At 48.3% G+C, this 26,367-nt stretch overlaps 1 protein-coding gene across 1 annotated transcript in view; it reads left to right on the top strand.

Annotated features, from left to right (window-relative positions):
- The window catches only part of LOC139416268 (sushi, nidogen and EGF-like domain-containing protein 1), a 108,727-nt gene that overhangs the window by 13,198 nt on the left and 69,162 nt on the right, over window positions 1–26,367 (top strand). The window contains exons 2-3 of the mRNA XM_071164769.1: window positions 14,216–14,503; window positions 14,594–14,734. Coding sequence (XP_071020870.1) covers window positions 14,216–14,503; window positions 14,594–14,734 — 429 coding nt within the window. The remainder of the gene's footprint in view (window positions 1–14,215; window positions 14,504–14,593; window positions 14,735–26,367) is intronic.

Genomic DNA, 26,367 nt, shown 5'->3' with positions numbered 1-26,367 from the left:
GGGGACTTGATGAGGAGAGAGAGAGAGAGAGAGATAGTAACAGGGGGACTTGATGAGGAGAGAGAGGGAGAGAGATAGTAACAGGGGGACTTGATGAGGAGAGAGAGGGAGAGAGATAGTAACAGGGGGACTTGATGAGGAGAGAGAGGGAGAGAGATAGTAACAGGGGGACTTGATGAGGAGAGAGAGGGAGAGAGATAGTAACAGGGGAACTTGATGAGGAGAGAGAGGGAGAGAGATAGTAACATGGGGACTTGATGAGGACAGAGAGAGGGAGGGAGAGAGATAGTAACAGGGGGACTTGATGAGGACAGAGAGAGAGAGAGAGGGAGGGAGAGAGATAGTAACAGGGGGACTTGATGAGGAGAGAGAAAGAGAGATAGTAACAGAGGAACTTGATGAGGAGAGAGAGGGAGGGAGAGAGATAGTAACAGGGGGACTTGATGAGGAGAGAGAGAGAGAGATAGTAACAGGGGGACTTGATGAGGAGAGAGAGGGAGAGAGATAGTAACAGGTGGACTTGATGAGGAGAGAGAGGGAGAGAGATAGTAACAGGGGAACTTGATGAGGAGAGAGAGGGAGAGAGATATTAACATGGGGACTTGATGAGGACAGAGAGAGGGAGGGAGAGAGATAGTAACAGGGGGACTTGATGAGGAGAGAGAGAGAGAGAGGGAGGGAGAGAGATAGTAACAGGGGGACTTGATGAGGAGAGAGAGAGAGGGAGAGAGATAGTAACAGGTGGACTTGTAGGAGGTTGTTTGCAGATAACACATCTACACACTGTCTGGACAACCTCTTTAAGAGGGCTCTATGCTGCTTCACTCTGACTGACTGACTGGTTGACTGACTGACTAAATGATTGCCTGACTGACTGATTGCCTGACTGAATGATTGCCTGACTGACTGAATGATTACATGACTGACTGATTCCCTTACTGACTGACTGATTGACTGATTGCCTGACGGACTGATTGCCTGACTGAATGATTGCCTGCCTGACTGATTGCCTGCCTGACTCAATGATTACATGACTGACTGATTCCCTTACTGACTGACTGATTGACTGATTGCCTGACGGACTGATTGCCTGACTGACTGATTGCCTGACTGATTGCCTGCCTGACTGATTGCCTGACTGACTGATTGCCTGACTGACTGAATGATTACATGACTGACTGACTGAATGACTGATTGAGTGCCTGACTGACTGAATGACTGATTGACTGCCTGACTAGCTGAATGACTGATTGACTGCCTGACTAGCTGAATGACTGATTGACTGCCTGACTAGCTGAATGACTGATTGACTGCCTGACTAGCTGAATTACTGATTGACTGCCTGACTAGCTGAATTACTGATTGACTGCCTGACTAGCTGAATGACTGATTGACTGCCTGACTAGCTGAATGACTGATTGACTGCCTGACTAGCTGAACGACTGATTGACTGCCTGACTAGCTGAATGACTGATTGACTGCCTGACTAGCTGAATGACTGATTGACTGCCTGACTAGCTGAATGACTGATTGACTGCCTGACTAGCTGAATGACTGATTGACTGCCTGACTAGCTGAATGACTGATTGACTGCCTGACTAGCTGAATGACTGATTGACTGACTATTACCCTTGCACATTATCCACCTAGAGTAAATCCTCAATGAAACAGAGAGGTGAAAACAGAGAGCCTCCATCATCATCAGATCCTGTTCTTTCAGAGCCCCCACCCCACATGGGGAGGCAGGTGGCCTAGTGGTTAGAGCGTTGTGCCAGTAACCGAAAGGTTGCTGGATCAAATCCCCGAGCTGACAAGGTAAAAATCTGTTGTTCTGTCAATTTTACCTTTATTTAACTAGGCAAATCAGTTAAGAACACATTCTTATTTTCAATGAGTGCCTAGGAACAGTGGGTTAACTGCCCTGTTCAGGGGCAGAACAACAGATTTGTACCTTGTCAGCTCGAGGATTTGAACTTGCAACCTTCCGGTTACTAGTCCAACACTCTAACCACGAGGCTACCCTGCCGCCTCTACACTCTAACCACTAGGCGAGCCTGCCGCCTCTACACTCTAACCACGAGGCTACCCTGTGGAATCCTTGTAAAGTAATACGAAATACATGTTTCTAGGGTATTACATTAGTGTTCGACTACATTAGAGCATCTGGTTGAGTCTCGGTAGGGATTCATTTAACCCTCCTTAGACCTGTGATCACATCAAACAACACTTTCCTATGTTTAATAAGATACTTAGACTGAAAGGACATTCTCAAGGCTGAACCTCCAGATGCTCACGGGGATCGGATGAGGCACCTGAACATGTTCAGGTTATTGCAGTGTAATCACTTTTTAGTGTTGGCATGGTTTCATACTCACATTCTGCAGTGATATGGGTGACGTCCAGACCCCTGCTACCACTAAACATCACAGCTCTCTGGGTGAAGATTGTCCTCTGCCATCCGCCATCCATCTGTGGGTAACGCTCGGGCTGTGTTTGACCCCCGGCCCGGTCAACGCAGGCTGCACATCCTGTCTTCCTCTGCCATTCCTGTACCCTCCTCTAGTAGCATGGTAGACTCTTCAGTACCATGGTAGACCATTCAGTACCATGGTAGACCACTCAGTACCATGGTAGACCACTCAGTACCACGGTAGGCCACTCAGTACCACGGTAGACCACTCAGTAACATGGTAGACCACTCAGTACCATGGTAGACCACCCAGTAACATGGTAGACCACGCAGTACCATGGTAGACCACCCAGTACCATGGTAGACCATTTAGTACCATGGTAGACCACTCAGCACCATTGTAGACCACCCAGTATTCTCCGTTTCCCCACATCGTTGAACGGCCATGTTCTTACCACATCACGCTGATGGCAGAGAGAGGGGAAGTCTGATTCAGGGAGTGGGGAAGGCTGGTGGCAGAGAGAGGGGAAGGCTGATTCAGAGAGAGGGGAAGGCTGATTCAGAGAGAGGGGAAGACTGATTCAGAGAGAGGGGAAGGCTGGTGGCAGAGAGAGAGGAAGGCTGATTCAGAGACAGGGGAAGGCTGATTCAGAGAGAGGGGAATGCTGATTCAGAGAGAGGGGAATGCTGATTCGGAGAGAGGGGAAGGCTGATTCAGAGACAGGGGAAGGCTGATTCAGAGAGAGGGGAAGGCTGATTCAGAGAGAGGGGAAGGCTGGTGGCGGAGAGAGGGGAAGGCTGATTCGGAGAGAGGGGAATGCTAATTCGGAGAGAGGGGAAGGCTGATTCAGAGAGAGGGGAATGCTGATTCAGAGAGACTGGAAGGCTGATTCAGAGAGAGGGGAATGCTGATTCAGAGAGAGGGGAAATCTGATTCAGTGAGAGGGGAAGGCTGATTCAGAGGGAGGGGAAGGCTGATTCAGAGAGATGGGAAGGCTGATTCAGAGAGAGGGGAAGGTTGGTGGCAGAGAGAGGGGAAGGCTGATTCAGAGAGAGGGGAATGCTGATTCAGAAAGAGGGGAATGCTGATTCGGAGAGAGGGGAAGGCTGATTCAGAGAGAGGGGAAGGCTGATTCAGAGAGAGGGGAATGCTGATTCAGAGAGAGGGGAAATCTGATTCAGTGAGAGGGGAAGGCTGATTCAGAGGGAGGGGAAGGCTGATTCAGAGAAATGGGAAGGCTGATTCAGAGAGAGGGGAAGGTTGGTGGCAGAGAGAGGGGAAGGCTGATTCAGAGAGAGGGGAATGCTGATTCAGAGAGAGGGGAATGCTGATTCGGAGAGAGGGGAAGGCTGATTCAGAGAGAGGGGAAGGCTGATTCAGAGAGAGGGGAAATCTGATTCAGTGAGAGGGGAAGGCTGATTCAGAGGGAGGGGAAGGCTGATTCAGAGAGATGGGAAGGCTGATTCAGAGAGAGGGGAAGGCTGGTGGCAGAGAGAGGGGAAGGCTGATTCAGAGAGAGGGGAATGCTAATTTGGAGAGAGGGGAAAGCTGATTCAGAGAGAGGGGAATGCTGATTCAGAGAGCGGGGAAGGCTGATTCAGAGGGAGGGGAAGGCTGATTCAGAGAGATGGGAAGGCTGATTTGGAGAGAGGGGAATGCTGATTCAGAGAGCGGGGAAGGCTCATGGCAGAGAGAGGGGAAGGAAGATTCAGAGTGGGGAAGGCTGAATCAGAGAGAGGGGAAATCTCATTCAGTGAGAGGGGAAATCTGATTCAGTGAGAGGGGAAGGCTGATTCAGAGAGATGGGAAGGCTGATTTGGAGAGAGGGGAAGGTTAATGGCAGAGAGAGGGTAAGGCTGATTCAGAGAGAGGGGAAGACTGATTCAGAGGGAGGGGAAGGCTGATTCAGAGGGAGAGGAAGGCTGATTCAGAGACAGGGGAAGGATGATTCAGAGAGACGGGAAGGATGATTCAGAGGGAGTGGAAGGCTGATTCAGAGAGAGGGGAAGACTGATTCAGAGAGAGGGGAAGGTTAATGGCAGAGAGATGGCAAGGCTGATTCAGAGAGAGGGGAAATCTGATTCAGTGAGAGGGGAAGGCTGATTCAGAGAGATGGGAAGGCTGATTTGGAGAGAGGGAAGGTTAATGGCAGAGAGAGGGGAAGGCTGATTCAGAGAGAGGGGAATGCTAATTCGGAGAGAGGGGAATGCTAATTCGGAGAGAGGGGAAGGCTGATTCAGAGAGACTGGAAGGCTGATTCAGAGAGAGGGGAATGCTGATTCAGAGAGACTGGAAGGCTGATTCAGAGCGAGGGGAAATCTGATTCAGAGAGAGGGGAAGGCTGGTGGCAGAGAGAGGGGAAGGCTGATTCAGAGAGAGGGGAATGCTAATTTGGAGAAAGGGGAAGGCTGATTCAGAGAGAGGGGAATGCTGATTCAGAGAGCGGGGAAGGCTGATTCAGAGAGAGGGGAATGCTGATTCGGAGAGAGGGGAAGGCTCATTTGGAGAGAGGGGTAGGCTGATTCAGAGAGAGGGGAAGGCTGGTGGCAGAGAGAGGGGAAGGCTGATTCAGAGAGAGGGGAATGCTAATTCGGAGTGAGGGGAAGGATGATTCAGAGAGAGGGGAATGCTAATTCAGAGAGAGGGGAAGGATGATTCAGAGAGAGGGGAGACTGATGGCGGTGAGAGGGGAAGGCTGATTCAAAGAGAGGGGAAGACTGATGGCGGTGAGAGGGGAAGGCTGATTCAGAGAGAGGGGAAGACTAATGGCAGTGAGAGGGGAAGGATGCCACGTTCTCACCACATCAGACTGATGCAGAGAATGGGAAAGGCTGCGGTTGGCCAATTAGCTGAGTGAGCCGGGCCAAGCAAAACTTCCTCTGCTGTTTTTACAGAAAAGACCTTCATATGATGGTTTCCATACACTGCTGCTGAGCAGGTGGGGGGGAATCAGAGGCAACCAGAGCTCTGCTAGGTGGGGGGGAATCAGAGGCAGAGCTCTGCCAGGTGGGGGGGGGGGGGAATCAGAGGCAGAGCTCTGCTAGGTGGGAATCAGAGGCAGAGCTCTGCTAGGTGGGGGGGAATCAGAGGCAGAGCTCTGCTAGGCGGGGAGGGGGGGGAATCAGAGGCAGAGCTCTGCTAGGTGGGGGGGGGGGTTCAGAGGCAGAGCTCTGCTAGGTGGGGGGGGATCAGAGGCAGGGCTCTGCTAGGTGGGGGGGGGGGATCAGAGGCAGGGCTCTGCTAGGTGGGGGGGGGGATCAGAGGCAGAGCTCTGCTAGGTGGGGGGGGGGTGGAATCAGAGGCAGAGCTCTGCTAGGGTTTGAGGAGGATCAGAGGCAACCAGAGCTCTGCTAGGTGGGGGGGGGGGGGGGGGGGGGATCAGAGGCAACCAGAGCTCTGCTAGGTCGCGGGGGGGGAATCAGAGGCAACCAGAGCTCTGCTAGGTGGGGGGGGGGGGGGGGGATCAGAGGCAACCAGAGCTCTGCTAGGGGGGGAGTAGGATCAGAGGCAACCAGAGCTCTGCTAGTCTCCGCTGCTGCTTTGTGACCGATGGCCACACGCTGCCAGCCGGCCCTGCTTGAGGGAATGGCAGAGATCACACACGGCTGAAACCCAAATGGCACCCTTATTCCCTTTATAGTGCACTACTGTTGACCAGTGGGCCTATGGCACCCTATTCCCTATATAGTGCACTACTGTTGACCAGTGGGCCAATGGCACCCTATTCCCTATATAGTGCACTACTGTTGACCAGTGGGCCCTATGGCTCCACACTGCTCTACATCTTTTGGAGCGCTGTGATGCTGCTTCAATCACTGACTGACCCTTGAGGGACCCTGGTTAAAAGTCGTACACTGTAAAAACAGGAAATAGGGTGCCATTTGTTACAGGGCTCTCAGGCTATTAGCCCAAAAAACAGGATAGGTGACATGGAGGGAGAGAGAAAGAGAGTGTGAAGCTCTGTTCGCTCAGCCCACTCTGCACCTGCGTATGGTAAGTAGAACCGGGGTCTGGGTTATGAATGAAGCTCTTTCAGATGGAAGCTTTTTTTTCTTCTGAATCTGCATCCCGATAGGCTCATGCCAAAAGTAGTGCACTATATAGGGAATAGGGTACAGGATGCTGGCTTGGTCCTGCAGGCCAGAAAGCCTTTCAACACCCTCTCTCTCTCTGCAGTCTAAAAACACAACTGGTGGTTTACTCATGGTCCTGGTAGGCTGTTTACTCATGGTCCTGGTAGACTGTTTACTCATGGTCCTGGTAGACTGTTTACTCGTGGTCCTGGTAGACTGTTTACTCATGGTCCTGGTAGACTGTTTACTCATGGTCCTGGTAGACTGTTTACTCATGGTCCTGGTAGACTGTTTACTCATGGTCCTGGTAGACTGTTTACTCATGGTCCTGGTAGACTGTTTACTCATGGTCTTGGTAGACTGTTTGCTCATGGTCTTGGTAGACTGTTTACTCATGGTCCTGGTAGACTGTTTACTCATGGTCCTGGCAGACTGTTTACTCATGGTCCTGGTAGACTGTTTACTCATGGTCCTGGTAGACTGTTTACTCATGGTCCTGGTAGACTGTTTACTCATGGTCTTGGTAGACTGTTTGCTCATGGTCTTGGTAGACTGTTTACTCATGGTCCTGGTAGACTGTTTACTCATGGTCCTGGTAGACTGTTTACTCATGGTCCTGGTAGACTGTTTACTCATGGTCCTGGTAGACTGTTTACTCATGGTCCTGGTAGACTGTTTACTCATGGTCCTGGTAGGCTGTTTACTCATGGTCCTGGTAGACTGTTTACTCATGGTCCTGGTAGACTGTTTACTCATGGTCCTGGTAGACTGTTTACTCATGGTCCTGGTAGGCTGTTTACTCATGGTCCTGGTAGACTGTTTACTCATGGTCCTGGTAGACTGTTTACTCATGGTCCTGGTAGACTGTTTACTCATGGTCCTGGTAGACTGTTTACTCATGGTCCTGGTAGACTGTTTACTCATGGTCCTGGTAGACTGTTTACTCATGGTCCTGGTAGACTGTTTACTCATGGTCCTGGTAGGCTGTTTACTCATGGTCCTGGTAGACTGTTTACTCATGGTCCTGGTAGACTGTTTACTCATGGTCTTGGTAGGCTGTTTACTCATGGTCCTGGTAGACTGTTTACTCGTGGTCCTGGTAGACTGTTTACTCGTGGTCCTGGTAGACTGTTTATTCATGGTCCTGGTAGACTGTTTACTCATGGTCCTGGTAGACTGTTTACTCATGGTCCTGGTAGACTGTTTACTCGTGGTCCTGGTAGACTGTTTACTCATGGTCCTGGTAGACTGTTTACTCATGGTCCTGGTAGACTGTTTACTCATGGTCCTGGTAGACTGTTTACTCATGGTCCTGGTAGGCTGTTTACTCATGGTCCTGGTAGACTGTTTACTCATGGTCCTGGTAGACTGTTTACTCATGGTCCTGGTAGACTGTTTACTCATGGTCCTGGTAGGCTGTTTACTCATGGTCCTGGTAGACTGTTTACTCATGGTCCTGGTAGACTGTTTACTCATGGTCTTGGTAGACTGTTTACCTGTTTACTCATGGTCCTGGTAGACTGTTTGCTCATGGTCCTGGTAGGCTGTTTACTCATGGTCCTGGTAGACTGTTTACTCATGGTCCTGGTGGACTGTTTACTCATGGTCCTGGTAGACTATTTACTCGTGGTCCTTGTAGACTGTTTACTCATGGTCCTGGTAGATTGTTTACTCATGGTCCTTGTAGACTGTTTACTCATGGTCCTGGTAGACTGTTTACTCATGGTCCTGGTAGGCTGTTTACTCATGGTCCTGGTAGACTGTTTACTCATGGTCCTGGTAGACTGTTTACTCATGGTCCTGGTAGACTGTTTACTCATGGTCTTTGTAGACTGTTTACTCATGGTCCTGGTAGACTGTTTACTCATGGTCCTGGTAGACTGTTTACTCATGGTCCTGGTAGACTGTTTACTCATGGTCCTGGTGGACTGTTTACTCATGGTCCTGGTAGGCTGTTTACTCATGGTCCTGGTAGGCTGTTTACTCATGGTCCTGGTAGACTGTTTACTCATGGTCTTGGTAGGCTGTTTACTCATGGTCCTGGTAGACTGTTTACTCGTGGTCCTGGTAGACTGTTTACTCGTGGTCCTGGTAGACTGTTTATTCATGGTCCTGGTAGACTGTTTACTCATGGTCCTGGTAGACTGTTTACTCATGGTCCTGGTAGACTGTTTACTCATGGTCCTGGTAGGCTGTTTACTCATGGTCCTGGTAGACTGTTTACTCATGGTCTTGGTAGACTGTTTACCTGTTTACTCATGGTCCTGGTAGACTGTTTGCTCATGGTCCTGGTAGGCTGTTTACTCATGGTCCTGGTAGACTGTTTACTCATGGTCCTGGTGGACTGTTTACTCATGGTCCTGGTAGACTATTTACTCGTGGTCCTGGTAGACTGTTTACTCATGGTCCTGGTAGATTGTTTACTCATGGTCCTTGTAGACTGTTTACTCATGGTCCTGGTAGACTGTTTACTCATGGTCCTGGTAGGCTGTTTACTCATGGTCCTGGTAGACTGTTTACTCATGGTCCTGGTAGACTGTTTACTCATGGTCCTGGTAGACTGTTTACTCATGGTCTTTGTAGACTGTTTACTCATGGTCCTGGTAGACTGTTTACTCATGGTCCTGGTAGACTGTTTACTCATGGTCCTGGTAGACTGTTTACTCATGGTCTTGGTAGACTGTTTACTCATGGTCCTGGTAGACTGTTTACTCATGGTCCTGGTAGACTGTTTACTCATGGTCCTGCAACAGGCCTACAAGCCCTCAGTCCAGCCTCTCTCAGCCTATTGCAGACAGTCTGAGCACTGATGGAGGGATTGTGCGTTCCTGGTGCAACTCGGGCAGTTGTTGTTGCCATCCTGTACCTGTCCCGCAGGTGTGATGTTCGGATGTACCGATCCTGTGTATGTGTTGTTACACGTGGTCTGCCACTGCGAGGATGATCAGCTGTCCGTCCTGTCTCCCTGTAGCGCTGTCTTAGGTGTCTCACAGTACGGACATTGCAATTTATTGCCCTGTTCACATCTGCAGTCCTCATTCCTCCTTGCAGCATGCCTAAGACACGTTCTCGCAGATGAGCAGGGTCCCCGGGCATCTTTCTTTTGGTGTTTTTCAGAGTCAGTAGAACAGCCTCTTTAGTGTCCTAAGTTTTCATAACTGTGACCTTAATTGCCTACCGTCTGTAAGCTGTTATTGTCTTAACGACCGTTCCACAGGTGCATGTTCATTAATTGTTTATGGCTCATTGAACAAGCATGGGAAACAGTGTTTAAACCCTTTACAATGAAGATCTGTGAAGGTATTTGGATTTTTACGAATTATCTTTGAAAGACAGGGTCCTGAAAATGGGACGTTTCTTTTTTTGCTGAGTTTATATTTACATGCGCGCCACACACACAGTCTAGATTCAGTGGAATTTCATCTGCAGGCAGCCAGAGTGTTCAGCTCTCAACTGGTTCTGGTATGGAGCAGCTCTCAACTGGTTCTGGTATGGAGCAGCTCTCAACTGGTTCTGGTATGGCGCAGCTCTCAACTGGTTCTGGTATGGCGCAGCTCTCAACTGGTTCTGGTATGGAGCAGCTCTCAACTGGTTCTGGTATGGCGCAGCTGTCAACTGGTTCTGGTATGGAGCAGCTCTCAACTGGTTCTGGTATGGAGCAGCTCTCAACTGGTTCTGGTATGGCGCAGCTCTCAACTGGTTCTGGTATGGCGCAGCTCTCAACTGGTTCTGGTATGGCGCAGCTCTCAACTGGTTCTGGTATGGCGCAGCTCTCAACTGGTTCTGGTATGGCGCAGCTCTCAACTGGTTCTGGTATGGCGCAGCTCTCAACTGGTTCTGGTATGGAGCAGCTCTCAACTGACAACTGACAACTATTACAGAAACCAGTAAATGTACAGTAAGGCATTGTTGGCAGAACAGAGGAGTGCAGTTCAATGCATGATTAATATAATTCAATCAAATGTTATTTAAATAGCCCTTTTTACATCAGCTGATATCTCAAAGTGCTGTACAGAAACCCAGCCTAAAACCCCAAACAGCAAGCAATGCAGATGTAGAAGCACGGTGTCTAGGAAAAACTTCCTAGAAAGGCCAAAACCTAGGAAGAAACCTAGAGAGGAACCAGGCTATGAGGGGTGGCCAGTCCTCTTCTGGCTGTGCCGGGTGGAGATTATAACAGAACATGGCCAAGATGTTCAAATGTTCATAGATGACCAGCAGGGTCAAATAATAATAATCACAGTGGTTGTAGAGGGTGCAACAGGTCAGCACCTCAGGAGTAAATGTCAGTTGGCTTTTCATAGCCGATCATTCAGAGTATCTCTACCGCTCCTGATGTCTCTAGAGAGTTGAAAACAGCAGGTCTGGGACAGGTAGCACATCCGGTGAACAGGTCAGGGTTCCATGGCCGCAGGCAGAACAGTTGAAACTGGAGCAGCAGCACGGCCAGGTGGACTGGGGACAGCAAGGAGTCATCAGGCCAGATAGTCCTGAGGCATGGAGAGGGAGAGGGAGAGAGAAAGAGGGAGAGGGAGGGAGGTAGGGAGAGAGAGAGAGAGAGAGAGAGAGAGAGAGAGAGAGAGAGAATTAGAGAGAGAGAGAGAGAGAATTAGAGAGAGGATACTTAAATTCACATAGGACACCGGATAATTCACGATACATTTCTTGGTCAGAGTGAGGTGTTCTCTCATTTGTAGCTAGCTAGCGAGCTAGTCATCTTTAGCCAGTTACCTTAAGAGCTTGTTTGGGACAAGCATGCGTTGGCAGGCAAGTTGCAGAAGGGCGAGGAGGCTACTAATTCCCCATCGTTTATCAGTGCAATTTTGACGGCCAACTAGCAAAAAGTAAAAACTAACAAAAGTTTGAGAGGGTTTATCTAATATTCTAGCTCATCTTGTTCTGGCTAGAATTAGTTGTTTATCTTGTTGATGTCTAGATAGCTAGACCGTGGGAAAACTACTGCTCGTTATTGTTGGTCTTCAAGAAGGCAGATGCTTCTAATGGCCCAGCCAATGGCTGACTTAGCTAGCAAAGAAAAATTGTGATTGAATCGTTTTTTTTCTCTTCAGCGTTTTAACCCTTTCCTTTCAAACAAAAATGTAAGTGATTAAATCAGATTAAATCAGAACATAATTGAAAATAATAACATAACACATATAACACACTTCTTCAGGATTGGTGGGTTCCCCTGAAGGACGGTTGAGCTAATGTAGGCTAATTTGATTAGCTTGAGGTTGTAAATAAGAAGAAAACGTAAGAAGAAGATTTTCCAGGACATAGACATATCTGATATTGGCAGAAAGCTTAAATTATTGTTAATCTAACTGCACTTTCCAATTGACAGTAGATATTAATAAAGTAAAAGAAATATCATTCTATTGTTTGAGGAGAGTGCACAGTTTTGAACAAACTTTGCACATACACTGATGCCATCTAGTGGTCAAAATCTATATGGCACCTGTGCTGGAATAATACATTATGGCCTTTCTCTGATGGTACAAAAATAATACAAAAAAACGGTTGTTGTTTGTCTTTGAATTATCTTTTACCAGATCTAATTTTTATATTCTCCTACATTCCTTTCCTCAAACCTCAGTGTTTTTTTTCAAATGGTATCAAGAATATGCATATCCTTGCTTCATGGCCTGAGCTACAGGCAGTTAGATTTGGGTATGTTATTTTCAGAGAAAATTGAAAAAAGGAGCCAATCCTTATAAATACTGGACAACATATTACGGTGGTGATTTAAAAAAAATTACAATCATAGTCTTTAATTGGACTCATTTTGCTGGTCTCTGTCTTGACTCTGTGCCCCCCCCCTCCCCCCAGGCTGGGTCTTGAACTTTAGGTGGTCTCGAACACAACATTTGTATCAAATCCTTGGCAGGTCACTCACTGTAAGACCAGACCCAGACCTCTGTGTGTGTGTGTGTGTGTGTGTGTGTGTGCGTGTGTGTGTGTGTGTGCGTCATGACTTCGGGCAGGTGTGTGTGTGCGGTGGGGTGGGGGGGGGGGGGGGGGGTCATAACCTGGTTTTCTCAGCTGCTGCCTGCCATGCCATCTGAATGAACAAAGACACTGTCTGTTCCAAACATGAGGAAGTGGATACAGTACATCTGCTCAAAGAGTCTACCAATGTTCCCTCTAAGCTCGTTATGGCGCACCGAAGTTCACTCAACTTCACTCTAGAGTTTCCCCCGTTAGTTAACACTATCAACGTTTCCCTTTATCATGGGGACTCGTGATCGACTCGACGCAATATTAGCCACTTTCACAGCAACAAAAACTAACTCTGCAAGACTTCGTATGCTAAACTAACTATGCAACAGATTTTGTTGTAGGCAGAGTGCATCAGAGTAGGATTCTATTGCATTGACAGGCACAACCCATTCTCTACGCAGACCGGTGCACAATAACCTATCACAGCTGTAGTAGGCCTATATGCAAATAGACCATTGCCATATATGGATCTGTGCCATTGACTTTGAACTGGACTGTGTTTACAGCATGAGTGGTCCTGAGTAGATGTACTTGTTTTGAGATCAAAATGTTCACTTTTGTTCTTTGCTAGTTAGTGAGTTATTAGCCCAGTTATTTCTAGACAGAAATGTGAGAGTGATTGCTTCCGACAAGACCACAAAATGTGCATTTCTTTGAAAAGTGAGTCAGGTAAAGAGCTTTTTATATATATTTCATTTTATTTTTCCATTTATTATGTTTTTTTAACCCCTTCTCTTCGTTTTTTTTTACTGCTTTTTTGCTACATATACATTAATTTTACTTTATACATTACAATAATACATGTTATTACCTGGTACTTCCTGTTTATAGCCATGTTATTACCTGGTACTTCCTGTTTATATAGCCATGTTATTACCTGGTACTTCCTGTTTATAGCCATGTTATTACCTAGTACTTCCTGTATATAACCATGTCATTACCTGGTACTTCCTGTATATAGCCATGTTATTACCTGATACTTCCTGTATATAGCCATGTTATTACCTGGTACTTCCTGTATATAGCCATGTTATTACCTGGTACTTCCTGTTTATAGCCATGTTATTACCTAGTACTTCCTGTGTATAGCCATGTTATTACCTGGTATGTCCTGTATATAGCCATGTTATTACCTGGTACTTCCTGTATATAGCCATGTTATTACCTGGTACTTCCTGTATATAGCCATGTTATTACCTGGTACTCCCTGTATATAACCATGTTATTACCTGGTACTTCCTGTATATAGCCATGTTATTACCTTGTACTCTGTGTATATAACCATGTTATTACCTGGTACTTCCTGTATATAGCCATGTTATTACCTGGTACTTCCTGTATATAGCCATGTTATTACCTGGTACTCCCTGTATATAGCCATGTTATTACCTGGTACTCCCTGTATATAGCCATGTTATTACCTGGTACTTCCTGTATATAGCCATGTTAGTACCTGGTACTCCCTGTATATAGCCATGTTATTACCTGGTACTTCCTGTATATAGCCATGTTATTACCTGGTACTTCCTGTATATAGCCATGTTATTACCTGGTACTTCCTGTATATAGCCATGTTTTTACCTGGTACTCTGTGTATATAGCCATATTATTACCTGGTACTTCCTGTATATAACCATGTTATTACCTGGTACTCCCTGTGTGCGGCCATGTTCACCCATTTTGAAACAATGCTAACCTTACCTTCTTCTCTCTTCCTCTCCTCCCCAACAGGTAAACAACAACGGCCTGGTCTCGTTCCTCAGAGAGGTGTCTCAATTCACACCTGTATCGTTTCCCATCGCCGGAGACCGGAGGGTTGTGGCGCCGTTCTGGGCTGACGTGGACAACAGGCGGGCGGGGCAGGTCTTCTACCGGGAGAGTAAAGACCCGTCTGTCCTCCTGAGGGCCACGGCTGACGTCAGAAGACACTTCTCTGAGTTCCCAGAGTTCAGTGCGACGTGGATCCTCATCTCAACGTGGCACAAAGTCACCTTCTTTGGAGGAAGTGACATCACACCGGTTAGGATTCTAAACCAATTAAAATACATATATCAATCAATCAATCAATGAAAATGTGTACTCTACACTGTTGACTACTGTTCTCTGCAGGTGAATACGTTCCAAGTCATACTGATCACCAACGGAGAGGTATCCTTCACCATCTTCCAGTATCATGAGATCACCTGGACCACAGGCATGCACGCCAGCAGTGGAGGAGACCTGGCAGGGCTAGGAGGCATCGCTGCACAGGTAGGGTCACAGAGAGGTCCTCACAAACCGTGTTTCTAGGTAAGATCACGGAGATGTCCTCACAAACCATGTTTGTAGGTAAGATCACGGAGATGTCCTCACAAACCGTTTATAGGTAGGGTCACGGAGATGTCCTCACAAACCGTTTATAGGTAGGGTCACGGAGATGTCCTCACAAACCGTTTATAGGTAGGATCACGGCGATGTCCTCACAAACCGTTTATAGGTGGGATCACAGAGATGTCCTCACAAACCGTTTATAGGTAGGGTCACGGAGATGTCCTCACAAACCGTTTATAGGTAGGATCACGGAGATGTCCTCACAAACCGTTTATAGGTAGGATCACGGAGATGTCCTCACAAACCGTTTATAGGTAGGGTCACGGAGATGTCCTCACAAACCGTTTATAGGTAGGATCACAGAGATGTCCTCACAAACCGTATATAGGTAGGGTCACAGAGATGTCCTCACAAACCGTTTATAGGTAGGGTCACGGAGATGTCCTCACAAACCGTTTATAGGTAGGATCACAGAGATGTCCTTACAAACCGTTTATAGGTGGGATCACGGAGATGTCCTCACAAACCGTTTATAGGTAGGGTCACGGAGATGTCCTCACAAACCGTTTATAGGTGGGATCACCGAGATGTCCTCACAAACCGTTTATAGGTGGAATCACGGAGATGTCCTCACAAACCGTTTATAGGTAGGATCACGGAGATGTCCTCACAAACCGTTTATAGGTGGGATCACGGAGATGTCCTCACAAACCGTTTATAGGTGGGATCACGGAGATGTCCTCACAAACCGTTTATAGGTGGGATCACGGAGATGTCCTCACAAACCGTTTATAGGTGGGATCACGGAGATGTCCTCACAAACCGTTTATAGGTGGGATCACGGAGATGTCCTCACAAACCGTTTATAGGTAGGGTCACAGAGATGTCCTCACAAACCGTTTATAGGTAGGGTCACGGAGATGTCCTCACAAACCATGGTTATAGGTAGGATCACAGAGATGTCCTCACAAACCGTTTATAGGTAGGGTCACAGAGATGTCCTCACAAACCGTTTATAGGTAGGATCACAGAGATGTCCTCACAAACCGTTTATAGGTAGGTTCACGGAGATGTCCTCACAAACCGTTTATAGGTAGGATCACAGAGATGTCCTCACAAACCGTTTATAGGTAGGGTCACAGAGATGTCCTCACAAACCGTTTATAGGTAGGATCACAGAGATGTCCTCACAAACCGTTTATAGGTAGGATCACAGAGATGTCCTCACAAACCGTTTATAGGTAGGATCACAGAGATGTCCTCACAAACCGTTTATAGGTAGGATCACAGAGATGTCCTCACAAACCGTTTATAGGTAGGATCACAGAGATGTCCTCACAAACCGTTTATAGGTAGGATCACAGAGAGGTCCTCACAAACCGTTTATAGGTGGGATCACAGAGATGTCCTCACACACCGTTTATAGGCAGGGTCACGGAGATGTCCTCACAAACCGTTTATAGGTAGGATCACAGAGAGGTCCTCACAAACCGTTTATAGGTAGGATCACGGAGATGTCCTCACAAACCGTTTATAGGTAGGGTCACGGAGATGTCCTCACAAACCGTTTATAGGTAGGATCACGGAGATGTCCTCACAAACCGTTTATAGGTAGGGTCACAGAGAGGTCCTCACAAACCGTTTATAGGTAGGATCACAGAGAGGTCCTCACAAACCATTTATAGGTAGGATCACGGAGATGTCCTCACAAACCGTTTATAGGTAGGGTCACAGAGAGGTCCTCACAAACCGTTTATAGGTAGGATCACAGAGAGGTCCTCACAAACCGTTTATAGGTGGGATCACAGAGATGTCCTCACAAACCATCATAAATATCGTCATAAACCATAGCTACCTTCCCTGTTTTGTCCTCAGAACAGCCTAAATTATTCGGGCATGGACTCTACAAGGTGTTGAAAGTGTTCCCACAGGGATGCTGGCCCAATTTGACTCCAATGCTTCCTACAGTTGTGTCAAGTTGGCTGGATGTCCTTTGAGTGGTGGAACATTCTTGATACACAAAGGAAACTATTGAGTGTGAAAAACACAGCAGCGTTGCAGTTCTTGACACAAACCGGTGCGCCTGTCAACCTACTACCATGCCCCTGTTCAAAGGCACTTAAATATTTTGTCGTGCCCTTTCACCCTCTGAATGGCACACATACACAATCCATGTCTCAATTGTCTGAAGGCTTAAAAATCCTTCTTTAACCCGTCTCCTCCCCCTTCATCTACACTGATTGAAGTGGATTTAACAAGTAACATCAATAGTATTCACCTGGATTCAAGCATTTCGCTCCACCCGCAATAACATCTGCAAAATATGTGTATGTGAACAATAAAATGTGATTAATCTGGTCAGTCTATGTCATGGAAAGAGCAGGTGTTCTTAATGTCTTGTATACTCAGTGTTTATGTCTTATCTATATATACATTTGGAAAGCAGGTGTTCTTAATGTTTTGTATACTCAGTTATCTATATATACATTTGGGAAGCAGGTGTTCTTAATGTTTTGTATACTCAGTTATCTATATATACATTTGGGAAGCAGGTGTTCTTAATGTTTTGTATACTCAGTGTTTATGTCTTATCTATACATACATTTGGAAAGCAGGTGTTCTTAATGTTTTGTATACTCAGTGTTTATGTCTTATCTATACATACATTTGGAAAGCAGGTGTTCTTAATGTTTTGTATACTCAGTGTTTATGTCTTATCTATATATACATTTGGAAAGCAGGTGTTCTTAATGTTTTGTATACTCAGTTATCTATATATACATTTGGAAAGTTTTCAGACCCCTTGACTTTTTCCAAATGTTTTTTCGTAACATTCTCAACTCATTCTAAAACCCTCATCGATCTACACAAAATACCCCATAATGGCAAAGTGAAAACATTTTTTTTTTAAATGTTTGCAAATATATTAAGAATAAAAAACAGAAATACCTTATTTACATAAGTATTCAGACCCTTTGCTATGAGACTCGAAATTTAGCTCAAGTGCGTCCTGTTTCCATTGATCATCCTTGAGATGTTTCTACAACTTGATTGGAGTCCACCTGTGGTAAATTCAATTCATTGGACATGATTTGGAAAGGCACACACCTGTCTATATAAGGTCCCACAGTTGACAGTGCATGTCAGAGCAAAAACCAAGCCATGAGGTTGAAGGTCTGTAGAGCTCCGAGACAGGATCGTGTCGAAGCACAGATCTGGTGAAGGGTATCAAAAAATGTCTGCAGCATTGAAGGTCCCCAAGAACAGTGGCCTCCATCATTCTGAAATGGAAGAAGTTTGGAACCACCAAGACTCTTCCTAGAGGCCGGCCGCCCGGCCAAACTGAGCAATCAGGGGAGAAGGGCCTTGGTCAGGGAGATGACCAAGAACCCAACGGTCACTATGACGGAGCTCCAGAGTTCCTCTGTGGAGATGGGAGAACCTTCCAGAAGGACAACCATCTCTGCAGCACTCCACCAATCAGGCCTTTATGGTAGAGTGACCAGACGGAAGCCACTCCTCAGTAAAAGGCACATGACGGCCCACTTGGAATTTGCCAAAAGGCACCTAAAGACACTCAGACCATGAGAAACAAGATTCTCTGATCGGATGAAACCAAGATTGAACTCTTTGGCCTGAATGCCAAGCGTCACGTCTGGAGGAAACCTGGCACCATCCCTATGGTGATGTGTGGTGGTGGCAGCATCATGCTGTGGGGATGTTTTAAAACTTGAATCTGCTTGAAAATCTATGGCAAGACTTGAAAATGGTTGTCAAGCAATGATCAACAACCAATTTGACAGCTTGAAGAATAAATACAAAAAATGATGTGCAAATATTGTACAGTCCAGGTGTGTAAAGCTCTTAGAGACTTACCCAGAAAGACTCAGCTGTAATCTCTACCAAAGGCGATTCTAACATGTATTGACTCAGTGGTGTGAATAGTTATGTGACTGACCAGGGGAATCCAGGTGAAAGCTATGATCTCTTATTGATGTTACTTGTGTAGATGAAGGGGAGGAAGACGGGGTTAAAGAAGGATTTTTGAGACAATTGACAATTGAGACATGGATTGTGTTTGAGGGTGAATGGGCAAGACAAAAAATGTAAGTGCCTTTGAACGGGGTGTGGTAGTAGGTACCAGGTGCATCGGTTTGTGTCAAGAACTGCAACGCTGCTGGGGTTTTTCCCCCACACTCCAAAAGTTTCCCATGTGTATCAAGAGTGGTCCACCACCAAAAGGACATCCAGCCAATTTGAGTCAACATGGGCCAGTCTCCCTGTGGAACGCTTTCGACACCTTGTAGAGTCCACACCAACGAATTGAGGCTGTTTTGAGGGGGAAAAGGGGGGGGGGGGGGTGTTCCTACTGTTTAGTTTACTCAGTGTATAGCAGTCTCATGAGGAAACAAACAATAGAATGCTTCACCCGCCGGATTTGAGCCTCTTAGGGTTAGGGGACTTGGAAATTTGAGATTGCGATTTCAGGTTGAATTAAAATTCTCAGACAACATGGCTGGTCATTGAGATCTTACTGTAAGCTTCCTTTGGGACCCTCATACAGGCTTTCCTTTTGCTCTTCGGTGGGAGTTTTCAGCGAGGTGTGTTTAGTAGTGTGTAATTAGAAGTGTATTCAGACAGCTCATAGACCTATAAGGCGATTTAGATTAAGTATCCCACTTGTTCTAAGGTCGTGACCCTAATGGCGCCCTATGTTCCCTATAAAGTGCACTACTTTTGAACAGAGCCTTACGGGCCCTAGGGACACAGATTAAAGAGATTCTCCAGTACTTTCGTATATATTTTTTATGCCAGCAGTTCTGAAAGTAGCGCTCAGAAGCCAAAAGCGTCCCTCGAAAATTGCCTACTAGGTAACATACCCTCTCTCTCTCTCTCTCTCTCTCTCTCTCTCTCTCTCGCTCTCTCTCTCTCCTCCATCTCTCTCTCTCTCCTCTCTCTCTCTCTCTCTCCCATCTCTCTCTCTCTCTCTCTCTCTCTCTCTCTCTCTCATCTCTTTCTCTCTCTCTCTCATCTCTTTCTCTCTCTCCCCATCTCTCGCTCTCTATCTTTATCTCTCTGTCCCCATCTTTCTCTCTCTCTTGCCCCATCTCTCTCTCTCTCTCTCTCTCTCTCTCTCTCTCTCTCTCTCTCTCTCTCGCTCTCTCTCTCTCGCTTTCTCTCTCTCTCAAGGTCAGCTAGGGGGCTGACCTGGAGTTGCTAGGGAATTTTTTTTAGAGAAAATGTTGGGAGAATCGCACAGCTTCCAGAAAAACAATTGCTTTCAAACTAGGGATGTCATGGCTAATTAAGGTAATACTGTAATTCTGCTTCTAGATGATGCATATATAAACTACACATGGACACATCCAGCCCAAAGCGGGAGGTTGAAAAATAGAAATAGTCGCCAAATGATTCTGAAGAGAGCATGTCTTTAAGGGTGGTCCCTCTTCAGCATCACCCGGAGCATGTCTTTAAGGGTGGTCCCTCTTCATCATCACCCGGAGCATGACTTTAAGGGTGGTCCCTCTTCATCATCACCCGGAGCATGACTTTAAGGGTGGTCCCTCTTCAGCATCACCCGGAGCATGACTTTAAGGGTGGTCCCTCTTCATCATCACCCGGAGCATGTCTTTAAGGGTGGTCCCTCTTCATCATCACCCGGAGCATGTCTTTAAGGGTGGTCCCTCTTCATCATCACCCGGAGCATGTCTTTAAGGGTGGTCCCTCTTCATCATCACCCGGAGCATGACTTTAAGGGTGGTCCCTCTTCAGCATCACCCGGAGCATGACTTTAAGGGTGGTCCCTCTTCAGCATCACCCGGAGCATGACTTTAAGGGTGGTCCCTCTTCAGCATCACCCGGAGCATGACTTTAAGGGTGGTCCCTCTTCAGCATCACCCGGAGCATGTCTTTAAGGGTGGTCTCTCTTCAGCATCACCCGGGACATGTCTTTAAGGGTGGTCCCTCTTCAGCATCACCCGGAGCATGTCTTTAAGGGTGGTCCCTCTTCAGCATCACCCGGAGCATGTCTTTAAGGGTGGTCCCTCTTCAGCATCACCCGGAGCATGTCTTTAAGGGTGGTCCCTCTTCAGCATCACCCGGAGCATGTCTTTAAGGGTGGTCCCTCTTCAGCATCACCCGGAGCATGTCTTTAACGGTGGTCCCTCTTCAGCATCACCCGGAGCATGTCTTTAAGGGTGGTCCCTCTTCAGCATCACCCGGAGCATGTCTTTAAGGGTGGTCCCTCTTCAGCATCACCCGGAGCATGTCTTTAAGGGTGGTCCCTCTTCAGCATCACCCGGAGCATGTCTTTAAGGGTGGTCCCTCTTCAGCATCACCCGGAGCATGTCTTTAAGGGTGGTCCCTCTTCAGCATCACCCGGAGCATGTCTTTAAGGGTGGTCCCTCTTCAGCATCACCCGGAGCATGTCTTTAAGGGTGGTCCCTCTTCAGCATCACCCGGAGCATGTCTTTAAGGGTGGTCCCTCTTCAGCATCACCCGGGACATGTCTTTAAGGGTGGTCTCTCTTCAGCATCACCCGGAGCATGTCTTTAAGGGTGGTCTCTCTTCAGCATCACCCGGAGCATGTCTTTAAGGTTGGTCCCTCTTCAGCATCACCCGGAGCATGTCTTTAAGGGTGGTCCCTCTTCAGCATCACCCGGGACATGTCTTTAAGGGTGGTCTCTCTTCAGCATCACCCGGAGCATGTCTTTAAGGGTGGTCCCTCTTCAGCATCACCCGGAGCATGTCTTTAAGGGTGGTCCCTCTTCAGCATCACCCGGAGCATGTCTTTAAGGGTGGTCCCTCTTCAGCATCACCCGGAGCATGTCTTTAAGGGTGGTCCCTCTTCAGCATCACCCGGAGCATGTCTTTAAGGGTGGTCCCTCTTCAGCATCACCCGGAGCATGTCTTTAAGGGTGGTCCCTCTTCAGCATCACCCGGAGCATGTCTTTAAGGGTGGTCCCTCTTCAGCATCACCCGGAGCATGTCTTTAAGGGTGGTCCCTCTTCAGCATCACCCGGAGCATGTCTTTAAGGGTGGTCCCTCTTCAGCATCACCCGGAGCATGTCTTTAAGGGTGGTCCCTCTTCAGCATCACCCGGAGCATGTCTTTAAGGGTGGTCCCTCTTCAGCATCACCCGGGACATGTCTTTAAGGGTGGTCTCTCTTCAGCATCACCCGGAGCATGTCTTTAAGGGTGGTCTCTCTTCAGCATCACCCGGAGCATGTCTTTAAGGGTGGTCCCTCTTCAGCATCACCCGGAGCATGTCTTTAAGGGTGGTCCCTCTTCAGCATCACCCGGAGCATATCTTTAAGGGTGGTCCCTCTTCAGCATCACCCGGGACATGTCTTTAAGGGTGTTCTCTCTTCAGCATCACCCGGAGCATGTCTTTAAGGGTGGTCTCTCTGCAGCATCACCCGGAGCATGTCTTTAAGGGTGGTCTCTCTTCAGCATCACCCGGAGCATGTCTTTAAGGGTGGTCCCTCTTCATCATCACCCGGAGCATGTCTTTAAGGGTGGTCCCTCTTCATCATCACCCGGGACATGTCTTTAAGGGTGGTCCCTCTTCAGCATCACCCGGAGCATGTCTTTAAGGGTGGTCCCTCTTCAGCATCACCCGGGACATGTTTTTAAGGGTGGTCCCTCTTCAGCATCACCCGGAGCATGACTTTAAGGATGGTCCCTCTTCAGCATCACCCGGAGCATGTCTTTAAGGGTGGTCCCTCTTCATCATCACCCGGAGCATGACTTTAGGGTGGTCCCTCTTCATCATCACCCGGTGCATGTCTTTAAGAGTCATCCCTTTTCAGCATCACCCGGAGCATGTCTGTAAGGGTGGTCCCTCTTCAGCATCACCCGGAGCATGACTTTAAGGGTGGTCCCTCTTCATCATCACCCGGAGCATGTCTTTAAGGGTGGTCCCTCTTCAGCATCACCCGGAGCATGACTTTAAGGGTGGTCCCTCTTCAGCATCACCCGGAGCATGACTTTAAGGGTGGTCCCTCTTCAGCATCACCCGGAGCATGACTTTAAGGGTGGTCCCTCTTCAGCATCAACCGGAGCATGACTTTAAGGGGGGTCCCTCTTCAGCATCACCCGGAGCATGACTTTTAGGTTGGTCCCTCTTCAGCATCACCCGGAGCATGACTTTAAGGGTGGTCCCTCTTCAGCATCACCCGGAGCATGACTTTAAGGGTGGTCCCTCTTCAGCATCACCCGGAGCATGACTTTAAGGGTGGTCCCTCTTCAGCATCACCTGGAGCGTGACTTTAAGGGTGGTCCCTCTTCAGCATCACCCGGAGCGTGACTTTAAGGGTGGTCCCTCTTCAGCATCACCCGGAGCGTGACTTTAAGGGTGGTCCCTCTTCATCATCACCCGGAGCGTGACTTTAAGGGTGGTCCCTCTTCAGCATCATCCGGAGCATGACTTTAAGGGTGGTCCCTCTTCAGCATCACCCGGAGCATGACTTTAAGGGTGGTCCCTCGTCAGCATCACCCGGAGCATGACTTTTAGGGTGTTCCCTCTTCAGCATCACCTGGAGCATGTCTTTAAGGGTGGTCTCTCTTCAGCATCACCCGGGACATGTCTTTAAGAGTGGTCCCTCTTCAGCATCACCCGGAGCATGTCTTTAAGGGTGGTCTCTTCAGCATCACCCGGGAAATGTCTTTAAGGGTGGTCTCTCTTCAGCATCACCCGGAGCATGTCTTTAAGGGTGGTCCCTCTTCAGCATCACCCGAAGCATGTCTTTAAGGGTGGTCTCTTCAGCATGACCCGGAGCATGTCTTTAAGGGTGGTTTCTTCAGCATCACCCGGAGCATGTCTTTAAGGGTGGTCCCTCTTCAGCATCACCCGGAGCATGTCTTTAAGGGTGGTCTCTTCAGCATCACCCGGAGCATGACTTTAAGGATGGTCTCTTCATCATCACCCGGAGCATGTCTTTAAGGGTGGTCTCTCTTCAGCATCACCCGGAGCATGTCTTTAAGGGTGGTCTCTTCAGCATCACCCGGGACATGTCTTTAAGGGTGGTCGCTCTTCAGCATCACCCGGAGCATGTCTTTAAGGGTGGTCCCTCTTCAGCATCACCCGGAGCATGTCTTTAAGGGTGGTCTCTTCAGCATCACCCGGAGCAGGTCTTTAAGGGTGGTCCCTCTTCAGCATCACCCGGAGCATGTCTTTAAGGGTGGTCTCTTCAGCATCACCCGGAGCATGTCTTTAAGGGTGGTCTCTTCAGCATCACCCGGAGCATGTCTTTAAGGGTGGTCTCTTCATCATCACCCGGAGCATGTCTTTAAGGGTGGTCCCTCTTCAGCATCACCCGGAGCATGTCTTTAAGGGTGGTCTCTCTTCAGCATCACCCGGAGCATGTCTTTAAGGGTGGTCCCTCTTCAGCATCACCCGGAGCATGTCTTTAAGGGTGGTCCCTCTTCAGCATCACCCGGAGCATGTCTTTAAGGGTGGTCCCTCTTCAGCATCACCCGGAGCATGTCTTTAAGGGTGGTCCCTCTTCAGCATCACCCGGAGCATGTCTTTAAGGGTGGTCCCTCTTCAGCATCACCCGGAGCATGTCTTTAAGGGTGGTCCCTCTTCAGCATCACCCGGAGCATGTCTTTAAGGGTGGTCCCTCTTCAGCATCACCCGGAGCATGTCTTTAAGGGTGGTCCCTCTTCAGCATCACCCGGGACATGTCTTTAAGGGTGGTCTCTCTTCAGCATCACCCGGAGCATGTCTTTAAGGGTGGTCTCTCTTCAGCATCACCCGGAGCATGTCTTTAAGGGTGGTCCCTCTTCAGCATCACCCGGAGCATGTCTTTAAGGGTGGTCCCTCTTCAGCATCACCCGGAGCATATCTTTAAGGGTGGTCCCTCTTCAGCATCACCCGGGACATGTCTTTAAGGGTGTTCTCTCTTCAGCATCACCCGGAGCATGTCTTTAAGGGTGGTCTCTCTGCAGCATCACCCGGAGCATGTCTTTAAGGGTGGTCTCTCTTCAGCATCACCCGGAGCATGTCTTTAAGGGTGGTCCCTCTTCATCATCACCCGGAGCATGTCTTTAAGGGTGGTCCCTCTTCAGCATCACCCGGGACATGTCTTTAAGGGTGGTCCCTCTTCAGCATCACCCGGAGCATGTCTTTAAGGGTGGTCCCTCTTCAGCATCACCCGGGACATGTTTTTAAGGGTGGTCCCTCTTCAGCATCACCCGGAGCATGACTTTAAGGATGGTCCCTCTTCAGCATCACCCGGAGCATGTCTTTAAGGGTGGTCCCTCTTCATCATCACCCGGAGCATGACTTTAAGGGTGGTCCCTCTTCATCATCACCCGGTGCATGTCTTTAAGAGTCATCCCTTTTCAGCATCACCCGGAGCATGTCTGTAAGGGTGGTCCCTCTTCAGCATCACCCGGAGCATGACTTTAAGGGTGGTCCCTCTTCATCATCACCCGGAGCATGTCTTTAAGGGTGGTCCCTCTTCAGCATCACCCGGAGAATGACTTTAAGGGTGGTCCCTCTTCAGCATCACCCGGAGCATGACTTTAAGGGTGGTCCCTCTTCAGCATCACCCGGAGCATGACTTTAAGGGTGGTCCCTCTTCAGCATCAACCGGAGCATGACTTTAAGGGTGGTCCCTCTTCAGCATCACCCGGAGCATGACTTTAAGGGTGGTCCCTCTTCAGCATCACCCGGAGCATGACTTTAAGGGTGGTCCCTCTTCAGCATCACCCGGAGCATGACTTTAAGGGTGGTCCCTCTTCAGCATCACCCGGAGCATGACTTTAAGGGTGGTCCCTCTTCAGCATCACCCGGAGCGTGACTTTAAGGGTGGTCCCTCTTCAGCATCACCCGGAGCGTGACTTTAAGGGTGGTCCCTCTTCAGCATCACCCGGAGCGTTACTTTAAGGGTGGTCCCTCTTCATCATCACCCGGAGCGTGACTTTAAGGGTGGTCCCTCTTCAGCATCATCCGGAGCATGACTTTAAGGGTGGTCCCTCTTCAGCATCACCCGGAGCATGACTTTAAGGGTGGTCCCTCGTCAGCATCACCCGGAGCATGACTTTTAGGGTGTTCCCTCTTCAGCATCACCTGGAGCATGTCTTTAAGGGTGGTCTCTCTTCAGCATCACCCGGGACATGTCTTTAAGAGTGGTCCCTCTTCAGCATCACCCGGAGCATGTCTTTAAGGGTGGTCTCTTCAGCATCACCCGGGACATGTCTTTAAGGGTGGTCTCTCTTCAGCATCACCCGGAGCATGTCTTTAAGGGTGGTCCCTCTTCAGCATCACCCGAAGCATGTCTTTAAGGGTGGTCTCTTCAGCATGACCCGGAGCATGTCTTTAAGGGTGGTTTCTTCAGCATCACCCGGAGCATGTCTTTAAGGGTGGTCCCTCTTCAGCATCACCCGGAGCATGTCTTTAAGGGTGGTCTCTTCAGCATCACCCGGAGCATGACTTTAAGGATGGTCTCTTCATCATCACCCGGAGCATGTCTTTAAGGGTGGTCTCTCTTCAGCATCACCCGGAGCATGTCTTTAAGGGTGGTCTCTTCAGCATCACCCGGGACATGTCTTTAAGGGTGGTCGCT

The sequence above is a fragment of the Oncorhynchus clarkii genome, chromosome 1 (genome assembly GCF_045791955.1).
Source record: "Oncorhynchus clarkii lewisi isolate Uvic-CL-2024 chromosome 1, UVic_Ocla_1.0, whole genome shotgun sequence".
Classification (NCBI taxonomy): domain Eukaryota; kingdom Metazoa; phylum Chordata; class Actinopteri; order Salmoniformes; family Salmonidae; genus Oncorhynchus; species Oncorhynchus clarkii.
This window is presented reverse-complemented; position numbering and strand designations above follow the sequence as displayed.